Here is a 19,735-nt window from a genome sequence, read left to right as displayed (position 1 = left end):
CAGCACTTGGTTATCAAGTTGCAAAATCTAGTATTTCATCATATAGCATCTTGCTCCTCCTGATGCTGCTTGGCCTGCTGTGTTCATCCAGCTCTACATCTTGTTATCTTGGATTATATAGTGATGCTTACTTTCAGCTTGTGCTATGTTTAATTTCCAGATGAATTTTTTTTAAGAATGAAAAATCTTTCTTTGGCAGGTTTTTCACGAAGTTCAATTCCTTCTTGATAAACGTCTACAGCTTTCTTAATGTGGTTTTTTTTCAGCATTTTAAATCAACTAAATCTAGATTTGGCAGATCTGATTTTTGTTTTCAGTTAAGTTTTCAGCAGCATGTCCTGTCTAAAAGAAAGTAAAGCTAAAATACTACAGATGCTGGAAATCTGAAACCAGTTCAAGGTGCAAACCGTTCCAGGTTTGGTGGCCTCAGAGAAAGAAACAGTTCCAAAATGTTTCAAGATAACAGTGTGAAGCTGGATGAACACAGCAGGCCAAGCAGCATCTCAGCAGCACAAAAGCTGACGTTTCGGGCCTAGACCCTTCATCAGAGAGGGGGATGGGGGGGAGGGTTCTGAAATAAATAGGGAGAGAGGGGGAGGCGGACCGAAGATGGATAGAGAAGATAGGTGAGAAGGGGATAGGTCAGTCAGGGGAGGACGGACAGGCCAAGGAGGTGGGATGAGGTTAGGTGGGAAATGGAGGTGGGAGGAGGGGATAGGTGAGAGGAGGAAAAGGTTAGGGAGGTGTGGACGAGCTGGGCTGCCTCCCAAAACCAGCGCAGCTCGTCCCCTCCCCCCACTGCATCACAAAACCCGCCCAGCTTGTCCCTGCCTCCTCCCTAACCTTTTCCTCCTCTCACCTATCCCTTCTGCCCATCTCAAGCCGCACCTCCATTTCCCACCTACCAACCTCATCCTGCCTCCTTGACCTGTCCGTCTTCCCCTGACTGACCTATCCCCTCCCCACCTATACACTCCTCTCCTCTCCACCTATTTTCTCCTCTATCCATCTTCGGTACGCCTCCCCCCACCTTTCCCTATTTATTTCAGAACCCTCTCCCCATCCCCCTCTCTGAAGGGTCTAGGCCCAAAACGTCAGCTTTTGTGCTCCTGAGATGCTGCTTGGCCTGCTGTGTTCATCCAGCTTCGCACTTTGTTATCTTGGATTCTCCAGTATCTGCAGTTCACATGTATCTCCAAAATGTTTCAAGTCTGAGGTGACTGTCCAACAATTTCAATTTGGAACAATGTGTATTTTAATACTCTTGTCAGAAGTACAGGAGTGGAAAAGGTTCCCTATGTATAGTCCCACTGTAAAAGTCAAGGTTGTTAGTGGTGGTGAAAGAGTTAGATGTAAAATGGATATAAATTCAATTTTAAAAATAGGGAAAAAGTAGGTCCCTTCTACTAGGAGCAATGCAAACAAGAAAAGTCAAGGCTGGAGGTGAAGAGACTGTATGAAAAATGGAAGGGGCACATAATATGCTCACTATCTGAACTTTTGAACCTCCGCATGGAGACCCTTGAGGCTATGCAGTGTATAAAGAGAAAATTAACTATTGTTCCTTGAGCTTGTATTGTGCTTCAATGAAATATTGCAACAGGTATGGGGTAGATATGTCACCATGACAGCAGGGTGGTTTATTGAAATGGGAAGCAACTTGGAGATCAGGGTCATTCCTATGTGTTAGGCTTGTGAGATATAGATTCACGTGCTCACAATCACAGAGTCAGTGGAAACAAAGTCTTGGAAACAAGTAAACTAAGCTTTATTACGAGTCTGCAGAATTGGGCGCTCCTGTTGCCTGAGGCGCGCACAGGCCAGGGAGCCTCCCATTTTTATACATCATTTTTCCAGCCAGATCCTCCCCTTTTGGCTCCGTCCATTCTGAGCTCCAAGGTGCACAATCTTCCCGTGTCCCACCCCCTTCATACATCGCATGTTATGCTAATTAAGCAGCTTCGCAAGCATGGGCGTAAAAGTTAATGTGCATTCTCTCATTAGGCATGCGCTTCAACTATGTCTATTGTGCAAAGCTTAACCTTTCACCTTCTGGGTGTCTGCTAGTAGTTTTGGACCGGTTCATTCTGGTTTCTAACCACTCGGCCCTCACCTCTTCTTATCACTCGGCTCAGTACTAGATGTCTTTTTGTTCAAAGCTGAGTAATTCTTTTCACTGCAGTTTAATCATCCTTATCTCTCCAATCCACCCTTTTTTCTTTTTGCTACGCGTCATGATTAAACTGCACCTTGGGATCCCGTCCCTCGAACCCCCAGAGCATCCTCTGAATCTCTCTCTGCTGCGTACTATCCTCCGATTGCAGAAGCCTTTGGCGGTGAACCTGGGTCACCCCTTCAAGGGATGTCATCAATCGGCTCAATACACATTTCAGGACATTAAGCCCCTTCCACCAGACCCACTAGTATCAGCAATCCATAAATGGCCAAATTGACCAGCCAACTTCCCCAACCGGTCAATCCCCAATTTCCCCATTCCCATCCTTTTTCGTTCCGGTACCCGTTACCACATCCCTTATTTTGGCGATCTGGTCTCGCACATGCTGCGAGATATCAGTAATATTGGGGGAGGCGTCTGGTATGTATGTACAACATTCTATCCCAATTAGGGCACAGGTACCGCCCTTTTTCGGCTAGAACAAAGTCTAGAGCCGTCCTATTTTGAAGAGCTGTTAGCCTAGTTGCAATCATCTCAGTGGTTATGGCCTTCACCTGGGATTGGGTATCGGCTAACGCATCAGCAGTGTCGTTGGCCAACTCCTCCAGAGAGGCCGCCAGCTTCTGTATATCTCTCCCTGATCGGGAGGTCCCTACATGGGTAACGGGGCCCAGAGGAGACGATCCCCCTCAGTTACTTTTCGGAGGTTATGTCTCCCTCCTTGTCTCTGGTTTAGCTTAGGGGCCCGCACCATGAGTCTCTTATGCGGAACCACATAGGCTAGGTAACAACAGCCACTTCATCCCTTTTGATCATGGGGCAAGGATCTCCCCCACCTGGACCCCTCCTCCCCTTGGTGTTGGTGCATGTCCCTGGGTAGATATGGATACGCCTTTTATTGCAAACCCAGCACGTCCCATTCAAAACTCTGTGTAGGGTGGTGTCTGAGACTAGAATGTTTAGTTTACAAGACGAATTCCCCAATTGGAACGGGGCTTTATCATTCCAGTTACAGAAACACGTTGAGTTAACCTGTCCCCCAGGTGGCGAAACTCTGAGACCGTCAATTGCACCTTGGGTCTGTGGGGCCGGCCAAGGAACCCATCCCTTGAAACTATAATTCCCCTTGCTCCCGTTCCACCTTCCCCCAACGCGGCCACCAATTCCCGTAACTAGAATTCCATGCACCCCTGCCCGACTCCCACGTATCATTTAAAGTGGAGTCAAACTGCAGCACCTCTTTTCGCCTGTTTCTTCTTTGGTCAAAGATACAACGGTAAGAGGAATTCCGGACTCCCCATGATGTGGGATCGCAGCACACACCCAGCAGTTGGTACGCCCCGTTTGTCTAGCATAGTTTTGACATAGTGGTAAAAATGATTCTTTCCCTCTCCCCAGGCTACAGTTGACAATAAAATAACAGTACAGTGTAAACCCTTCATTTTGTCTTCTTCTTCAGTTTTAAAGTCAATGGGGTATCCCCCTCCCGTGTCTCCCACTCTTCCTCAGCCGGCAGATCCACTGGTCCCTCTATCTGTGCCGCAAGCGTCCACCCTTTTTCTTTTGTTCGGACTGCTGTCTCTGTTGTCAGCAGCACCAGGTATGGACCAGTCCACTGCGACTGGAGTTTTTCTTCCCTCCATGACTTGACCAGAACCCAGTCTCCCGCCTTGACCGAGGTGGATAGAAAAATCGAGAGGAGGACTCTGCGCCAACAGCCCTTTGGCCTTTAACTCTGCAAGGGAACGAGAGACTGCCAGTAAATAGTTCCTTAGAAATACATCATGGGAGCCCGAACAACATCTCATAAGGGGACACCTCTATATCTCTGTGTGGAGTGGTGCGTATCCTGAGCAGAGCTATCGGCAAACATTTAGTCCAGGGAAGCTTCGTCTACTTCGGTTTCGGTAGTCCCGTCGATGATGGTGTATCTCTTTCCATCAATGCAGCGGGATGACCCATCTATAAACCACCTACAACCCTCTGCGAGGGGTTCATCCTCCAGGTCATCCCTGCTTTTTATCTGTAGCTCTGTTAGCTCACTGCAGTCATGCTCTGGGTTCCCAGACTCTTCCCCCTCCCTCGGGCGGATATAGGAACTGGGAAGGATTTAAGCTCTTGTCCGTGGCGATGGTTAATTCGTTTTTTTCCATCAAAATAACCTCATACTTCAATATCCTGGAATCTATCAGCCATCGTTGAGATTTCTGGGCCAGAATTGTCCGGACAGTATGTGGGGTGGACACTCCCAGGTTCCCTCCAGAAGTGAGTTTCCGGCTTTGCTGAACCAGGATGGCCGTAGCTGTAATCGCTTGAATGCACACCGGCCAGCCGCGGGATACTGGATCCAGAACCTTCCAGAGGAAAGCCACGGGGTGCCGTTGCCGCCCTTGCTTCTGAGTTAGCGCTCCCAAGGCTACCCCGTTCTCGGCATTTAATGAAAAAGTGGAAGGGTTGATTGACTGAGGGTAGAGCCAGAACCGGAGCATTTACCAGGCTGTTTTTTAAACAAGTGAACTCTTGTTGCTCATGCGGAGACCATGCTATCTTCTCATCTTCTCCTCCTAGTTTGTCATACGAAAACCTGACTCGTCTGGCGTATTCGTCGATCCACAATCTATAGTACCCAATGAGCGCTAGGAACCTTCTAATTTCTGCCCGACTCCTCGGTAGGGTTGTACTAGTAATTCCAGTGATTCTTTGAGGACCTATTCTTCTCTTCCCTTGACTCATTTAATGACCCAGGTACTTCACCTCCTGCTTGACAAATTGCAGCTTGTTCTTAGACACCCTCAACCCCTTCTTTCCCAGGAAGTTTAATAACATTATAGTGGAATCTCGTACGTCCCCCGTCCCTCTCTCCTGTGACTGGAAGATCATCCACATATTGTATCAGTTGGGTTCCCGGGTCCCCATGGTATTCCTCTAATACCTGCTCTAAGACTTGACCAAACAGGTTAGGGGATTCAGTGAATCCTTGGGGAAGAACTGTCCACTGGTACTGTTGCTTCCTCCCGGTCTGGGGGTCCTCCCATTCGAAGGCAAACCGGTCCCGACTTCCTTCGGCGAGTGGGCAACTCCAAAAAGCTTCCTTCAGATCAACCACACTGAACCACTCGGGATTGGGAGGAATCCGGTTGAGGATGGTGTAAGGATTCGGGACAACTGTATGTCGAATCTGGACAATTTTTTATGTAATTTTCTGAGGTCTTGGACGAGGCAGGACATCCCACCGGCCTTCCGCAATGGTAGGAACGGTGTATTATAGGGAGACGTGTATCCTTCTATCAGTCCATCTCGCAAGAGATTTTCAATAACCGATTGGAGCCCCTTCCGTCCCTCTATCGATATGGGATATTGTCTAACCCGTACTGGACCACATCCTCCCTTCAGGGTTATCTGAAGTGGTGGTACCTGCAGGCCTCCTCTGTTCCCTTGCCCAGACCAGACTCGGTCCTCGATCTCTTTCTCATTTTCCTCCTTTTAGGTGGTATAGCTGGATCACAATGTGTCCTTCCATGGGGGTGGTCCCTATCCCCAAACGGATTTGTAGATCCCGTCCCATGAGGTTTACCCCGGCTTGCGGGACTAGAATCAGGTCCTCTACTGTCTCCAGGTCTCTATCTTACATGTACTCCTTCAATCCCCGACATCTCCATCACCCTTGCCCCGACTCCGGAGATTTTTATACTTCCCTTTCCCACCGTCAGACCCTGTGGAATTTGTACTACGCTCGATCTTTCTTTCGGCTCCAGAGTCCACCATAAACACCATCTCTTCTCCTCCTTGGGGTCCAATTTTTAAGTTTACTAGGGGTTCCTGTTGATATCCCATTGACCCCAAGGAAGGGAACCCCCGACCCCCCTCCCCCCCCCCCCCCCCCCCAAATCTTCTTCCTCCAACAAGACATAGGAGCGGACCTCCCTCCTTAGTTTAGGATATTTCCGCTTGAAATGTCTCTCCTCGGTACAGTGGTAACATCTTAAGGGTCCCATCTTCCATATTTGTTCTCTTTCCCTTCTTTTGCCTCCCGCCGCACCCCTTCCTCCTCTTCTCAGGGCTGCCCGCTGTCCTTCACATTCCCACTTCTTTTTAACAACTTGCTCTACCGCCTGCATCATTTTTGCTTTCCCTTTTTTGTTTTTCGTCTTCCTGTCGGACAATAACTCATCTAGAGGCTTTTTATTCCAATCATTCATCTTTTCTAATTTCCACTCAATATCGGTCTAGGATTTGATTACAAAATTTGTCCTCAAGTTGTTGCCCACATTCTGAGTTTGGGTCGATGCCCGAAACTTGCTTCATGTTTCTCAGCAACCTCTATAAAAATGCTGTCGGTGCATCATACTCAGTACACTATTTAACTGTATTCTTTTTATTCTTACTCCTAGTCCTTCCTCCCTTCCAATTCTGTAGCATCCGCCCCAACGGACTATCGGGTGGAATCTCGGGACCCCTTTCCCCCGGTCCCTTCTCTTCCCGGGGTCTTTCAGCTTTCACGTGCTGATTTTCCCCCCCCCCCCCCCCCCCCCCGCCGCCATCCCTGTCGAATATTTTCCCTCAACAGATTACCCCGATCGATAATACTTAGTCAATTTTCTTACCCGGGTCTTGTGCACAAGAATTGCTTGATCGATTTTCATTCCAAGGGCCCTTAACCTAAACCCACTTGTTTCCAGAGTCTCCTATCCAGATACCACTCGCTCGAGCCGCCCAACGGCAAGCAAGAATGTCTGGGACCGCTGAACTCAGCAGGGCGCGCCTTCCCTTCTTCCGAACCCTCCACCGGACGTCTGAGTGTGGATCCCGGACGAGCCCCCAAGCTTGTGAGATATAGATTCATGTGCTCACAATCCGAGTCAGTGGAGACAAAGTCTTGGAAACAAGTAAACTAAGCTTTATTACGAGTCTGCAGAATTGGGTGCCTCCGTTGCCTGAGGCGCACACAGGCCAGGGAGCCTCCCCTTTTTTTATACATCATTTTTCTGGCCAGATCCTCCCCTTTTGGCTCCATCCAATCTGAGCTCCAAGGTGCACAATCTTCCCGTTACTTCCCTTGTCCCACCCCCTTCATACATCGCATGTTATGCTAATTAAGCAGCTTCGCAAGCATGGGCGTAAAAGTTAATGTGCATTCTCTCATTAGGCATGCGCTTCAACTATGTCTATTGTGCAAAGCTTAACCTTTCACCTTCTGGGTGTCTGCTAGTAGTTTTGGACCGGATCATTCTGGTTTCTAACCACTTGGCCCTTACCTCCTTCTCACTCGGCTCAGTACTAGATGTCCTTTTGCTCAAAGCTGAGTAATTCTTTTCACTGCAGTTTAATCATCCTTATCTCTCTCAGGCTTGTTTTTGGAGACCCTCACGCACTTGATGCAATAACAAGACACTGACCTGGCTGGCTATGAAAACACAAGCCTTTATTATTTGGCAAGCACAAGCTGTGGAGGATCGCTGTACTCAACCTGGCACAGAGCACTGAATTTCAGAAGCAATTCTCCCCGAACAGCGGACAGGCCCCGTTTTTTATACTATGTATGAACTGGCTAATAAAAGAAAAATTACTACATTTGGATCACAAAGAGAACAAGATACAGCATTGATCGGTCACAAAATGACTGATAACATCAGGATGTGTTTTCAAGTCACCTAAGTGACAGAAGCGATTTCAAGCTGCCGACGTGTCCGGCTTGAACAATAGGTCACTGACTCGGCCACTTCTGTAAAGGTATGAAACTTCTGTTTATACTGAAGTTTCGCCCTCTTACAGAAGTTTCATCCCCTTACAGAATTACAGATGTCTCACACCTTTACAACGTTTCCCACCCAATCCTATTCGGGCAGGAAGTTTTAAGACAGTTTCCACATACCCCTGTTGAGGAAGATAAGGAGCATAAATTTTAATGGGATGTTATCCCATTAATATCTCTCATGGATGGGGTGGATATGTGCAAAGTGTCGCTCTGTCTGTTTGGTCCTGCCAACGTAAAGGAAACTGCATTGAGAGTAGTAAATGCAATAGATTGGATTGAAAGAACGACAAGTGAAACTCTGCTTTCTCTAAAAGGTGTTTGGGCGTTGGACACTGAGAAAGGCGGTGGTGGATGGTCGAGTGTTACACCTTCTGCGATCGCATAGAAAGGAGTCATGGGAGTGTGAGGAAGCGTTAGGAATGAAGTGGACCAGTGTGTCTCGGCGAGTGGTCCCTGCTGAATGCTATGGTGGGTAGGGGAGATGTTTGGTAGTGGCATCCTAATGGAAGTGACGGAAATGGTAAAGGATGATAATTTTACTGCTGATGTCTTTTTATTTCAGGTGATGCACTTTATCAATTTTTTCGACAGTGAACCATTTAAATGTATGCATATTTCTAGTCCCATAAAGAAAAACTTTTCCTAATAGGCAAAGTCCACAAAACCTGCTAAGTGGTGTTATTCTGGATATGCTAAATTTATTTATTTTTAAACTTTTTGTTTCAGGAAATGGCGTTCTAGGTGGAAAGTATGTTTCAGGAAATGCACAGCTTTCAAAGATCTCAACTGGTATGTTTGTTCTTTTCAGATGTGAAAGGAAATTAACAGCTGATGTTGGACCTGACACCATGATGTTTTAGTAATTAAAGGATTATTTTGTTTTAGCCAGCAACTGAATAAATTTGGTATATATGCTTTAAATGTTACGTGAATGCTTACGGTCGTGCATTATTAAATGAGAGAGATTGGTATTGGTGCAGTAATCCATTAGTTAAGTTCCCAGACACGTTCGTTACGAAAGAGACATTAGACTGGTATGTAATAGTGCCTTGAGTTTCTTCATTGTTGCAATTAATAGATGTTCCAGATGTCATCTAAAGCCACATTGGTTATAGGTAGAGATTTGTTGATTTTGTTGGCTTTAGTGTGTCCAATCAAACAAGTTTCATCAAGGTGCTTTGATTGCCCTAATGCACAAGGGGATGATGGTGATACTTCATTATGTTGGAATTTCATAATCTATTGTTTCCTGTCCCAGAACAAGTTTGTTTTTAAAGTAATTCTTCAGTATTATGTAAGTTTGAAGCATCTTGATGTATGTGACCCTAAATCTAGCTTAAATCCTAATGTATCCTCTGAGAAGCAAGGGAGGAGATTGCCATTGATCTTTAACTCGTCATTGTCTACAGGAACAGCGCCAGATGACTGGAGGATAGCAAATGTGGTTCCCCTGCTCAAGGGGAGTAGAGACAACCTTGGTAATTATAGACCAGTGAGGCTTACCACGGTTGTTGGTAAAGTGTTGGAAAAGGAAAGGGATAGGATTTATAATCATCTAGAAAAGAATAAATTGATTAGGGATAGTCAGCATGGTTTTGTGAAGGGAAGGTCGTGCCTCAAACCTTATTGAGTTCTTTGAGAAGGTGACCAAACAGGTAGATGAGAGTAAACCGTTTGTGGTGTATATAGATTTCAGCAAGGCGTTCGATAAGGTTCCCCTCAATAGGCTATTGTACAAAATGTGGAGGAATGGAATTGTGGGAGATATAGCAGTTTGGATCGGAAATTGGCTTGCTGAAAGAAGACAGAGGGTGGTAGTTGATGGAAATGTTCATCCTGGAGAGCAGTTACTAGTGGTGTACTACAAGGGTTGGTGTTGGGTCCACTGCTGTTTGTCATTTTTATAAATGACCTGGATGAGGGCATAGAAGGATGGATTAGTAAATTTGCAGATGACACTAAGGTCGGTGGAGTTGTGGATAGTGACGAAGGATGCTGTAGGTTGCAGAGAGACATAGATAAGCTGCAGAGCTGGACTGAGAGATGGCAAATGGAGTTTAATGCAGACAAGTGTGAGGTGATGCACTTTGGTAGGAGTAACCGGAAGGCAAAGTACAGGGCTAATGGTAAGATTCTTAGCAGTGTAGATGAGCAGTGAGATCTCAGTGTCCATGTATACAGATCCTTGAAAGTTGCCAACCAGGTTGACAGGGCTGTTAAGAAGGCATACAGTGTTTTAGCTTTTATTAAGAGGGATCGAGTTCCGGAACCAAGAGGTTGTGCTGCAGCTGTACAAAACTCTGGTGCGGCTGCACTTGGAGTATTGTGTACAGTTCTGGTCACCACATTATAAGAAGGATGTAGAAGCTTTGGAAAGGGTGCAGAGGAGATTTACTAGGATGTTGCCTGGTATGGAGGGAAGGCCTTACGAGGAAAGGCTGAGGGACTTGAGGCTGTTTTCATTAGAGAAGAAGGTTGAGAGGTGACTTAATTGAAATATATAAAATAATGAGAGGGTTAGCTAGGGAGAGCCTTTTTCCTAGGATGGTGATGGCGAGCACAAGGGGGCACAGCTTTAAATTGAGGGGTGAAAGACATAGGACAGATGTCAGAGGTAGTCTCTTTACTCAGAGTAGTAAGGGAATGGAATGCTTTGCCTGCAACGGCAGTAGATTTGCCAACTTTAGGTACATTTAAGTCATCATTGGATAAGCATAAGGACGTACATGGACTAGTGTAGGTTAGATGGGCTTAAGATCGGTATGACAGGTCGGCGCAACATCGAGGGCCAATGGGCCTGTACTGTGCTGTTATGTTCTATGTATCACTTTGATCTGTTGTTGCAATATTTTCAAGTCAAATTTTGACTGCATGACAGGCTTTTTGCCCCCTGCGCATTCAGCAGTTGTAAAGTTTATATCATCTTGATTTTTTTTTCTCTCTTGTTACCAACCTGCTTCAAGTTCCACAATGTTTGCTATGAAACTAAAGTGAGATAGTGTTTGCAGTAAAATACCATAACTAGAATCTTACTGAGAAATCTTACTGTGCGTTAATTACCAAAATGAAGCAAATAATTAAGAAGAGAAATCTGTGTCCCATGGGGTCCCACAGGAATCAGTATTGGGACATTTGTTTGTAGATTATATGAATGATTTTAGACTTGAATGTAGGAGAGTTGATTGGTGAGTTTGCAGATGGTACAAAAATTGATTGGGTAGTAAGTAGAAAGGAGGATAGCCTTGCAAGCCTTACATTACAGGAGCATGTAGAATGACTGGTCTTTAGGTGGTTGCCTTTGAACTGCTTGGATGAGATGGGCTGAAGGGCCTTTTGCAGTTCTTTAAAATCTCTGACTCATACACCACTGAAACGCTCAATTTGAATTATAGCTGCTAACAGACAACTGTGGAGATCTACAGCCCATCTCATCTGCACGAATCGATAACAATCGTAAGGTGATTGTTAATACTATTTTTCCAGCGCTTAGCCTCTGCTGACCTTCCCCTCTCCTTAGGATCGCAAATGTACATCTAAATACTACTTCAGTGTTTTGAAGGTTTATGCCTGTACCACCTGTGGAAAATGTTTTTTCCTCCCATCTCTTCAAAACTTTCTGTCCTTTAAGTTTTTAAATCTGTGCCACTTGTTATTGATCCCTCTATCAAGTGGCTTGCTGCTTTGCAAGGGAGCCTGTACTCACTTCACTGCCTGTGAACTTGCAGCATTGGTTAGAGGTGGATTGAAAGGACTTTTACTTTTCAAATAAAAGTAACTGTGTGAAACTTGTTCATGACCGTCTTTTGGTATGCTCTTGATTAAAACACAGTAACAGTGCTAGGCACTTCCATGTTATTTGTACCAGTGTTGAAGTCTGTTTCTTACTGATGATCTCTAAGTTCATCTTGTCCATGAGAATTTTCTGCTTTCTACTAAACACTGGATAACCCAATTTGCAGACTCCAAGATTGCTTCCATTCTACAAATCTGCATATGTAGTTGTAACTTCCCTATGGTGTATTATCTGTCTGGGATTCCTGTGATGCCTTGATTTCTTTTAATGAAATCTTCCAACTTCTCCACTGTCCAATCATCACTTGGTATATTTTGCCTATCCCACCAAAATTACAGAAACTGCAACTCCGTGTTGTCGTCATCTTAGTGCATAAGAATCCATCCCTTTCTCTGTGAATGGAGGAATGTTGTGCTGTTCACAGCAGACAAGCTGCACAGGACATATAGGTTACATTTTTGATTGCTTCACATATTTCCGAACTTTCAAACTCTTTGGGGAATATTCTGTTTGGATGAGTGATAATTTCTCTCAGTTACACATTTGAGAAACCAATAAAACAGAACCCCACTGCACTCCCTGTTGCAGGCACATGCTCCCTTCTCCTCCCTGACAAGCGTGACTGTCTGCACACCACTGTAGCACATATACAACCCCAGCCTAAGGCACACCAGTTCTCCCTCCCCTGTGTATATGCATACACATTTCCTCCTTCAAACATATCACCTCATCACCATATCACCTCTTCCCCCCCCCCCCCTCTCCTTCCCCCCTCCCCCCCCCTCTCCTTCCCCCCCCCTCCTCTCCTTCCCCCCCCCCCCCCTCTCCTTCCCCCCCCCCCTCTCCTTCCCCCCCCCCCCCTCTCCTTCCCCCCCCCCCCCTCTTCCCCCCCCCCCCCCTCTCCTCCCCCCCCCCCTCTCCTTCCCCCCCCCCCTCTCCTTCCCCCCCCCCCTCTCCTTCCCCCCCCCTCTCCTTCCCCCCCCCCTCTCCTTCCCCCCCCCCCCTCTCCTTCCCCCCCCCCCTCTCCTTCCCCCCCCCCTCTCCTCCCCCCCCCCCCTCCTTCCCCCCCCCCTCTCCTTCCCCCCCCCCCTCTCCTTCCCCCCCCCCCTCTCCTTCCCCCCCCCCTCTCCTTCCCCCCCCCCTCTCCTTCCCCCCCCCCTCTCCTTCCCCCCCCCCCTCCTTCCCCCCCCCCTCTCCTTCCCCCCCCCCCTCTCCTTCCCCCCCCCTCTCCTTCTCCCCCCCCCTCTCCTTCCCCCCCCCTCTCCTTCCCCCCCCCTCTCCTTCCCCCCCCTCTCCTTCCCCCCCCCCTCTCCTTCCCCCCCCCTCTCCTTCCCCCCCCCTCTCCTCCCCCCCCCCTCTCCTTCCCCCCCCCCTCTCCTTCCCCCCCCCCCCTCTCCTTCCCCCCCCCTCTCCTTCCCCCCCCCTCTCCTTCCCCCCCCCCCTCTCCTTCCCCCCCCCTCTCCTTCCCCCCCCCTCTCCTTCCCCCCCCCTCTCCTTCCCCCCCCCCTCTCCTTCCCCCCCCCCTCTCCTTCCCCCCCCCCTCTCCTTCCCCCCCCCTCTCCTTCCCCCCCCCCTCTCCTTCCCCCCCCCCTCTCCTTCCCCCCCCCTCTCCTTCCCCCCCCCTCTCCTTCCCCCCCCCTCCTTCCCCCCCCCCTCCTTCCCCCCCCCCTCCTTCTCCTTCCCCCCCCCTCTCCTCTCCTTCCCCCCCCCCCTCTCCTTCTCCTTCCCCCCCCCCTCTCCTTCTCCTTCCCCCCCCCTCTCCTTCTCCTTCCCCCCCCCCTCTCCTTCTCCTTCCCCCCCCCTCTCCTTCTCCTTCCCCCCCCCTCTCCTTCTCCTTCCCCCCCCCCCCCTCCTTCCCCCCCCCCTCCTTCCCCCCCCCCCCTCCTTCCCCCCCCCCTCCTTCCCCCCCCCCTCCTCTCCCCCCCCCCTCCTTCCCCCCCCCCTCCTTCCCCCCCCCCCCTCCTTCCCCCCCCCTCTCCTCTCCCCCCCCCCCCCTCCTCTCCCCCCCCCCCCACTCCCTCTCCCCCCCCCCCCACTCTCCTCTCCCCCCCCCCCCCCACTCCCTCCCCCCCCCCCCCCACTCCCTCCCCCCCCCCCCCACCTCCTCCCCCCCCCCCCCCACCTCCACTCCCCCCCCCCCCCCACTCACCTCTCCCCCCCCCCACTCTCCTCCCCCCCCCCACTCTCCTCCCCCCCCCCCCCACTCTCCCCCCCCCCCCCACTCCCTCTCCCCCCCCCCCCACACCCTCTCCCCCCCCCCCACTCTCCTCTCCCCCCCCCCCCCCACCTCCACTCCCCCCCCCCACTCTCACTCCCCCCCCCCCCACTCTCCTCTCCCCCCCCCCCACTCTCCTCCCCCCCCCCCCACACTCCTCACCCCCCCCCACTCTCCTCACCCCCCCCCCACTCTCCTCTCCCCCCCCCCCACTCTCCTCACCCCCCCCCCCCCCACTCTCCTCTCCCCCCCCCCACATCCTCTCCCCCCCCCCCACTCTCCACTCCCCCCCCCCCACTCTCCTCTCCCCCCCCCCACTCCTCTCCCCCCCCCCACTCCCTCCCCCCCCCCACTCTCCTCTCCCCCCCCCCACTCTCCTCTCCCCCCCCCCCACTCTCCTCTCCCCCCCCCCCACTCTCCCCTCTCTCCCCCCCCCCCACTCTCCTCTCCCCCCCCCCACTCTCCTCCCCCCCCCCCCTCCTCTCCCCCCCCCCCCCCCCCCACTCTCACTCCCCCCCCCACTCTCCTCCCCCCCCCCACTCTCCTCTCCCCCCCCCCACTCACCTCCCCCCCCCACTCTCCTCTCCCCCCCCCCCTCTCACCCCCCCCCCACTCTCCTCTCCCCCCCCCTCTCCCCTCCCTCCCCCCCTCTCCTCTCCCTCCCCCCCTCTCCTCTCCCTCCCCCCCTCTCCTCACCTCCCCCCCTCTCCACACCCTCCCCCCCCCTCCTCTCCCCCCACCTCTCCTCTCCCCCCCACTCTCCTCTCCCCCCCACTCTCCTCTCCCCCCCACTCTCCTCCCCCCCCACTCCCTCACCCCCCCACTCTCCCTCCCCCCCACTCTCCTCTCCCCCCCCACTCTCCTCACCCCCCCACTCTCCTCTCCCCCCCACTCTCCACTCCCCCCCACTCCTCCTCCTCCTCCTCCTCCTCCTCCTCCTCCTCCCCTCCTCCTCACCCCCCTCCTCCTCCTCCTCCTCCTCCACCTCCTTCTCCCCTTCCCCCCCGCCCCCCTTCCCCCCCCTCCTTCCCCCCCCTTCCTTCCCCCCCCTTCCTTCCCCCCCCCCCCTTCTCCCCCCCCCCTTCCTTCCCCCCCCCTCCTCCCCCCCCCCCCTTCCTTCCCCCCCCCTTCCTTCCCCCCCCCCCCTTCCTTCCCCCCCCCCTTCCTTCCCCCCCCCCCCTTCCTTCCCCCCCCCCTTCCTTCCCCCCCCCCCCTTCCTTCCCCCCCCCCTTCCTTCCCCCCCCCTTCCTTCCCCCCCCCCTCCTCCCCCCCCCCTCTCCTCCCCCCCCTCTCCTCCCCCCCCTCTCCTCCCCCCCCTCTCCTCCCCCCCCTCTCCTCCCCCCCCTCTCCTCCCCCCCCTCTCCTCCCCCCCCTCTCCTCCCCCCCCCTTCCTCCCCCCCCTCTCCTCCCCCCCCTCTCCTCCCCCCCTCTCCTCCCCCCCCTCTCCTCCCCCCCCTCTCCTCCCCCCCCCTCCTCCTCCCCCCTCCTCCTCCCCCCTCCTCCTCCCCCTCCCTCCCCCCTCCCTCCCCCCACCCCTCTCCCTCCCCCCCCACCCCTCTCCCTCCCCCCCCCACCCCTCTCCCTCCCCCCCCACCCCTCTCCCTCCCCCCCACCCCTCTCCCTCCCCCCCACCCCTCTCCCTCCCCCCCCACCCCTCCCCCCCCCCCACCCCTCTCCCTCCCCCCCACCCCTCTCCCTCCCCCCCCACCCCTCTCCCTCCCCCCCCACCCCTCTCCCTCCCCCCCCACCCCTCTCTCTCCCCCCCCCCCACCTCTCCTCCTCCCCCACCTCTCCTCCCCCCCCCCTCTCCTCCCCCCCCCCTCTCCTCCCCCCCCTCTCTCCTCCCCCCCCTCTCCTCCTCCCCCCCCCTCTCCCCCCCCCCCTCTCCCCTCCCCCCCCCCCTACCTCTCCCCCCCCCACCTCTCCTCCTCCCCCACCTCTCCTCCTCCCCACCTCTCCTCCCCCCCCCCCTCTCCTCCCCCCCCCCTCTCCTCCTCCCCCCCCCTCTCCTCCTCCCCCCCCCCTCTCCTCCTCCCCCCCCCCTCTCCTCCCCCCCCCCCCCCTCTCCTCCCCCCCCCCCCCCTCTCCTCCCCCCCCCCCCCTCTCCTCCCCCCCCCCCTCTCCCTCCCCCCCCACCCCTCTCCCTCCCCCCCCACCCCTCTCCCTCCCCCCCCCCCCCCTCCCTCCCCTCTCCCCCCCCCCCACCCCTCTCCCTCCCCCCCCCCACCCCTCTCCCTCCCCCCCCCCACCCCTCTCCCTCCCCCCCCCCACCCCCTCTCCCTCCCCCCCCCCACCCTCTCCCTCCCCCCTCTCCCCTCTTCCTCCCCCTCTTCCTCCCCCTCTTCCTCCCCTCCTCCTCCCCCTCCTCCTCCCCCCTCCTCCTCCCCCTCCTCCTCCCCCTCCTCCTCCCCTCCTCCTCCCCCTCCTCCTCCCCCTCCTCCTCCCCCTCCTCCTCCCTCCTCCTTCCCTCCTCCTTCCCTCCTCCTTCCCTCCTCCTCCTTCTTCCTTCCCTCCTCCTCCTCCTCCTCCCCTCCTCTCCCCCCCTGCAAACGCTTCTTTTCCCTTGCGCATATGTACCCATGTAATCACTCACTTTCTCCACACACCCACAGGCTGATCCTTCCCTTCCTGTCCCTCCCCTCCCCCTTTATTGATGCATGCATTCAAGAGAGGGGAATCGTACGTATACATGTGCACCCTGGAGCAATGCGCAGATACTTTCTCGCCCACAAACACCCCAACCCTTCCTTCCATCCTTCTCTGAAGCATGCACACTGACAATTTCCTTTACACATGCACAGAGGCACTTGTTCCCTGTAGAGTCATAGATAACTGTGGCACTGAAAAAGGCCGTTTGGTCCATTGCATCTGCACAAGGTAAAAACATCACATTTTACAGCACTTAGTCCATAATTTTGTATGCTTGATGTCCCAGGTGACCCCTCCATGATACAATCCCCTCCCTGCCCATCTCCATTATATCTACCTCCTGCATGTACAGATGTTCTCTCCCAAAAACCCACACAAACACCCTTCCTCTCTTTCTCAGTGTCTTCTCTTCAACCACCCCCCCCGACATATGTATGTACACATCACTATACTCATGCCATTAAACTCATTTCATCTCTCCACCTCCCTCACGTTGACATCCTTCGACTCTCCGCCCTGTACGTGTGCAGTCACAGTCTGACTCCTTTCTTGCCTTCTCTCCCTCATTCACAAATGCACGTGTGAACTCCCTCCCTTGAATACACATTAATACCACCCAACCCTCCATTGCACATCTATCTGACTTCTTTGCATGCATACATATGTGTTTATGTTTGCAAAGGTTAAGGGAGGGAGTGTGTGCATGCAAATTGAGCAAGGAAGCTTTTGTGTGTGTGTGCATGGGTTTATGAATAGAGGCATCAAGTGTAAAAGCAAGGAAGTGGTGCTAAAACTTTTGCAAATCATTCCGCAGACCTCATTTGGAATACTCTGTTCAGTTCTGGGCACCTTATTTAAGGAAGTATGCTATAGCCTTGGAGAAAATGGAATGGATGTTTACTAGAATGATACCAGGATTGAGGGATTTTAGATACCATGAAAGATTAGATAAATGGGCTTATTCTCCTTGGAGCAAGAAGATTATTGCAATAACCTTATTGAGGTGTTCAGAATTATGAACAATTTTGACAAGGTAAAGAAAGATCTTCTGTTTCCACTAGTTAATCAGTAACAAAGGGTCACAATTTCAAGTTTGTCAGGAAGAGAGCTAGGAGTGAGATGAGAAATTTCTTTACTCAGAATTGTCATGATTTAGAATGTGCTGTCTGGGTGAGTGGGAAAGGTGGATTCCATATGAGATTTCAGAAGGGAGCTGGATATATATTTGAATTCAGAGGGGTACATAGATAGGTCTGTACAGTCAAACTAGCTGGCGAGCTGTTTCAGGACATGATGGGGTTTTTCTATACTGTAAAATTCTGTGGGAATTTTTTTATTCATGTGAGGAAGTGGAATGCATGTGTTTGTGTTTAAAATGTTGAAGAATGCTGGGAAGTCTGCTCGCAAATCACTTTATTCATAAGAGAGAGGAGTGTTGTGTGTGAATGCATAGGAGGGAGTGTGTTTTGCCATGCACAAGTGAAGGATGGAGCAAGCACTTGTCCAGAAGATGGGTGAGAGAGGGAGTTCCCTGCTGCAACATTCTCCCTGCTCATTCCGGAGTCTCTGCTTTTAAGAATCTCCTTCATCTCTCTCTTTTCTGTCTCTTTGGCTCAGTGTCTAGTTTTTGATTGTGTCTGTGTGAAGAACCTTTTGGAAGCTTTTTCTATTTTTAAAGCGGTTGGGCATTTGTGGTTGTGAAGTTTATTGATATTTTTCTTTCCTTTTCCTGCAATTGTACAGACACAGTTGCACTGCAGTGTTACCTGCATTAACTGTATTAATTATCCAACGTATCTTTCTCTTAGCATGTGGAGGTACACCAGAACAACTCAGGGCACCAAGTGGAACAATCACAAGTCCAGGTTGGCCCTTTAACTATCAAACTCGAGTTAATTGTAGCTGGCACATACAGGCTAACCGGGAGGAAGTTATCACCATCAGGTAAGCTTGAACAAGGTAATGCAATAGCTTAATTGTCCCATGTGTGCTGTGAAGCACAGACAAGAAGGAAAAATTGGCTGGTGATGAATGACCCTGATAGGTGATGAATGCATGGTATGATATTAACCAGCCCACCGGATCTTCGGTTCTAACCTCTTGAATGAGTTGATGTAACTGTGTAGAAGGTAGTCCACATCTCAAGGCATGGAAGAAGAAATCATTTGTACTTCTGCCTGAAGTGTAGTGACTTCTGTTGGAAATGAATGGTCAAAGCCTTTGAATAGTTAGAAGTTAGCTTTCAAAGGTTTGTTCTCAGTGACCAAAATTCAGCATCTATAGTCAAAATGACAAATGGCTTAAGGAAGTTGGAGCTTTATAGCCACAACTGTGAAGTATTACTGTACAACAAAAAGGAGACATCATCCATTGCTAGGCAATTTTTCTAAAACACTTGGAAGCTGAGTTGAGCGAAACAACATGGTCTCGCCCATGCTTGTACACTTTTAAAATCTCCTTGATTTATATCTTGCATTATTCATTATGCAGCTGAACATTTTATTTGCTACCCAGTTTACTGGACTGAAGGTGTGAATGACTATCATTAATATTCTGATTTGTTCCTTCTACAATAACGCATCCTTTCACAGAACCTGAGTTAAACTGCAGCTGCCAATTCCCTGCTGAAAAGCCAAGCATCTCCAGGTCAAAACAAACAGAATTTGGACAAAGTATAAAAATTGTCACTTGTTTTAATTTGCAAACTGTAATGCGATTGTATACCAATTTTCTTGACACCTTTTAAAAATTTCTTCTGAAATTTTAAAACAAAATGTTCAAGAATAATGGTTAGGCCAGTATTTATTGCCCGTCTATAGTTGTCCTCGAGGTGGTTGGTGGTAAGTTGCTTTGTTGAATTGTTGCAGTCCTGTGCTGCTGGGAGGCAATTTCAGGATTTTGATCCAGCAACAGTGGTCGTTCAAGTCCATCTGGAGGGCAGCTTGCAGGTCACATTCCTGTGCATCTGCCCCTGTCTTTCTAAGTAATGGAAATTGTGTTTTGAAGGTGCTGTCTTAGCAGCCTTCATGAATTATTAGTGTACCTTGTAGGTGGTACATGTTGCCATTGTGGAGGGGATGCATGTTGAAGGTGATAGCAGACTGCTCGACTGATGATCGTTGTTCTGCATGTTGTTGAGCTTCTGTT

The 19,735-nt window shown here is 51.3% G+C and overlaps 1 protein-coding gene across 5 annotated transcripts in view; it reads left to right on the top strand.

Moving 5' to 3' along the window:
• The window catches only part of lrp12 (low density lipoprotein receptor-related protein 12), an 82,086-nt gene that overhangs the window by 20,604 nt on the left and 41,747 nt on the right, over positions 1–19,735 (top strand). For 3 of the 5 annotated variants that reach the window (XM_048529941.2, XM_048529938.2, XM_059646027.1), the window contains exons 2-3: positions 8,658–8,720; positions 18,397–18,532. In XM_048529941.2, the coding sequence (XP_048385898.1) occupies positions 8,658–8,720; positions 18,397–18,532 (199 nt within the window). Of the gene's footprint in view, positions 1–8,245; positions 8,400–8,657; positions 8,721–18,396; positions 18,533–19,735 lie in introns of all 5 variants that reach the window. The other 2 variants (XM_048529939.2, XM_048529940.2) reach the window with 2 other exon arrangements.

Source organism: Stegostoma tigrinum, chromosome 5, assembly GCF_030684315.1.
Source record: "Stegostoma tigrinum isolate sSteTig4 chromosome 5, sSteTig4.hap1, whole genome shotgun sequence".
Taxonomy (NCBI): domain Eukaryota; kingdom Metazoa; phylum Chordata; class Chondrichthyes; order Orectolobiformes; family Stegostomatidae; genus Stegostoma; species Stegostoma tigrinum.
The sequence above is the reverse complement of the archived record's forward strand: the minus strand, read 5'-3'. Positions and strand labels throughout refer to the sequence as shown.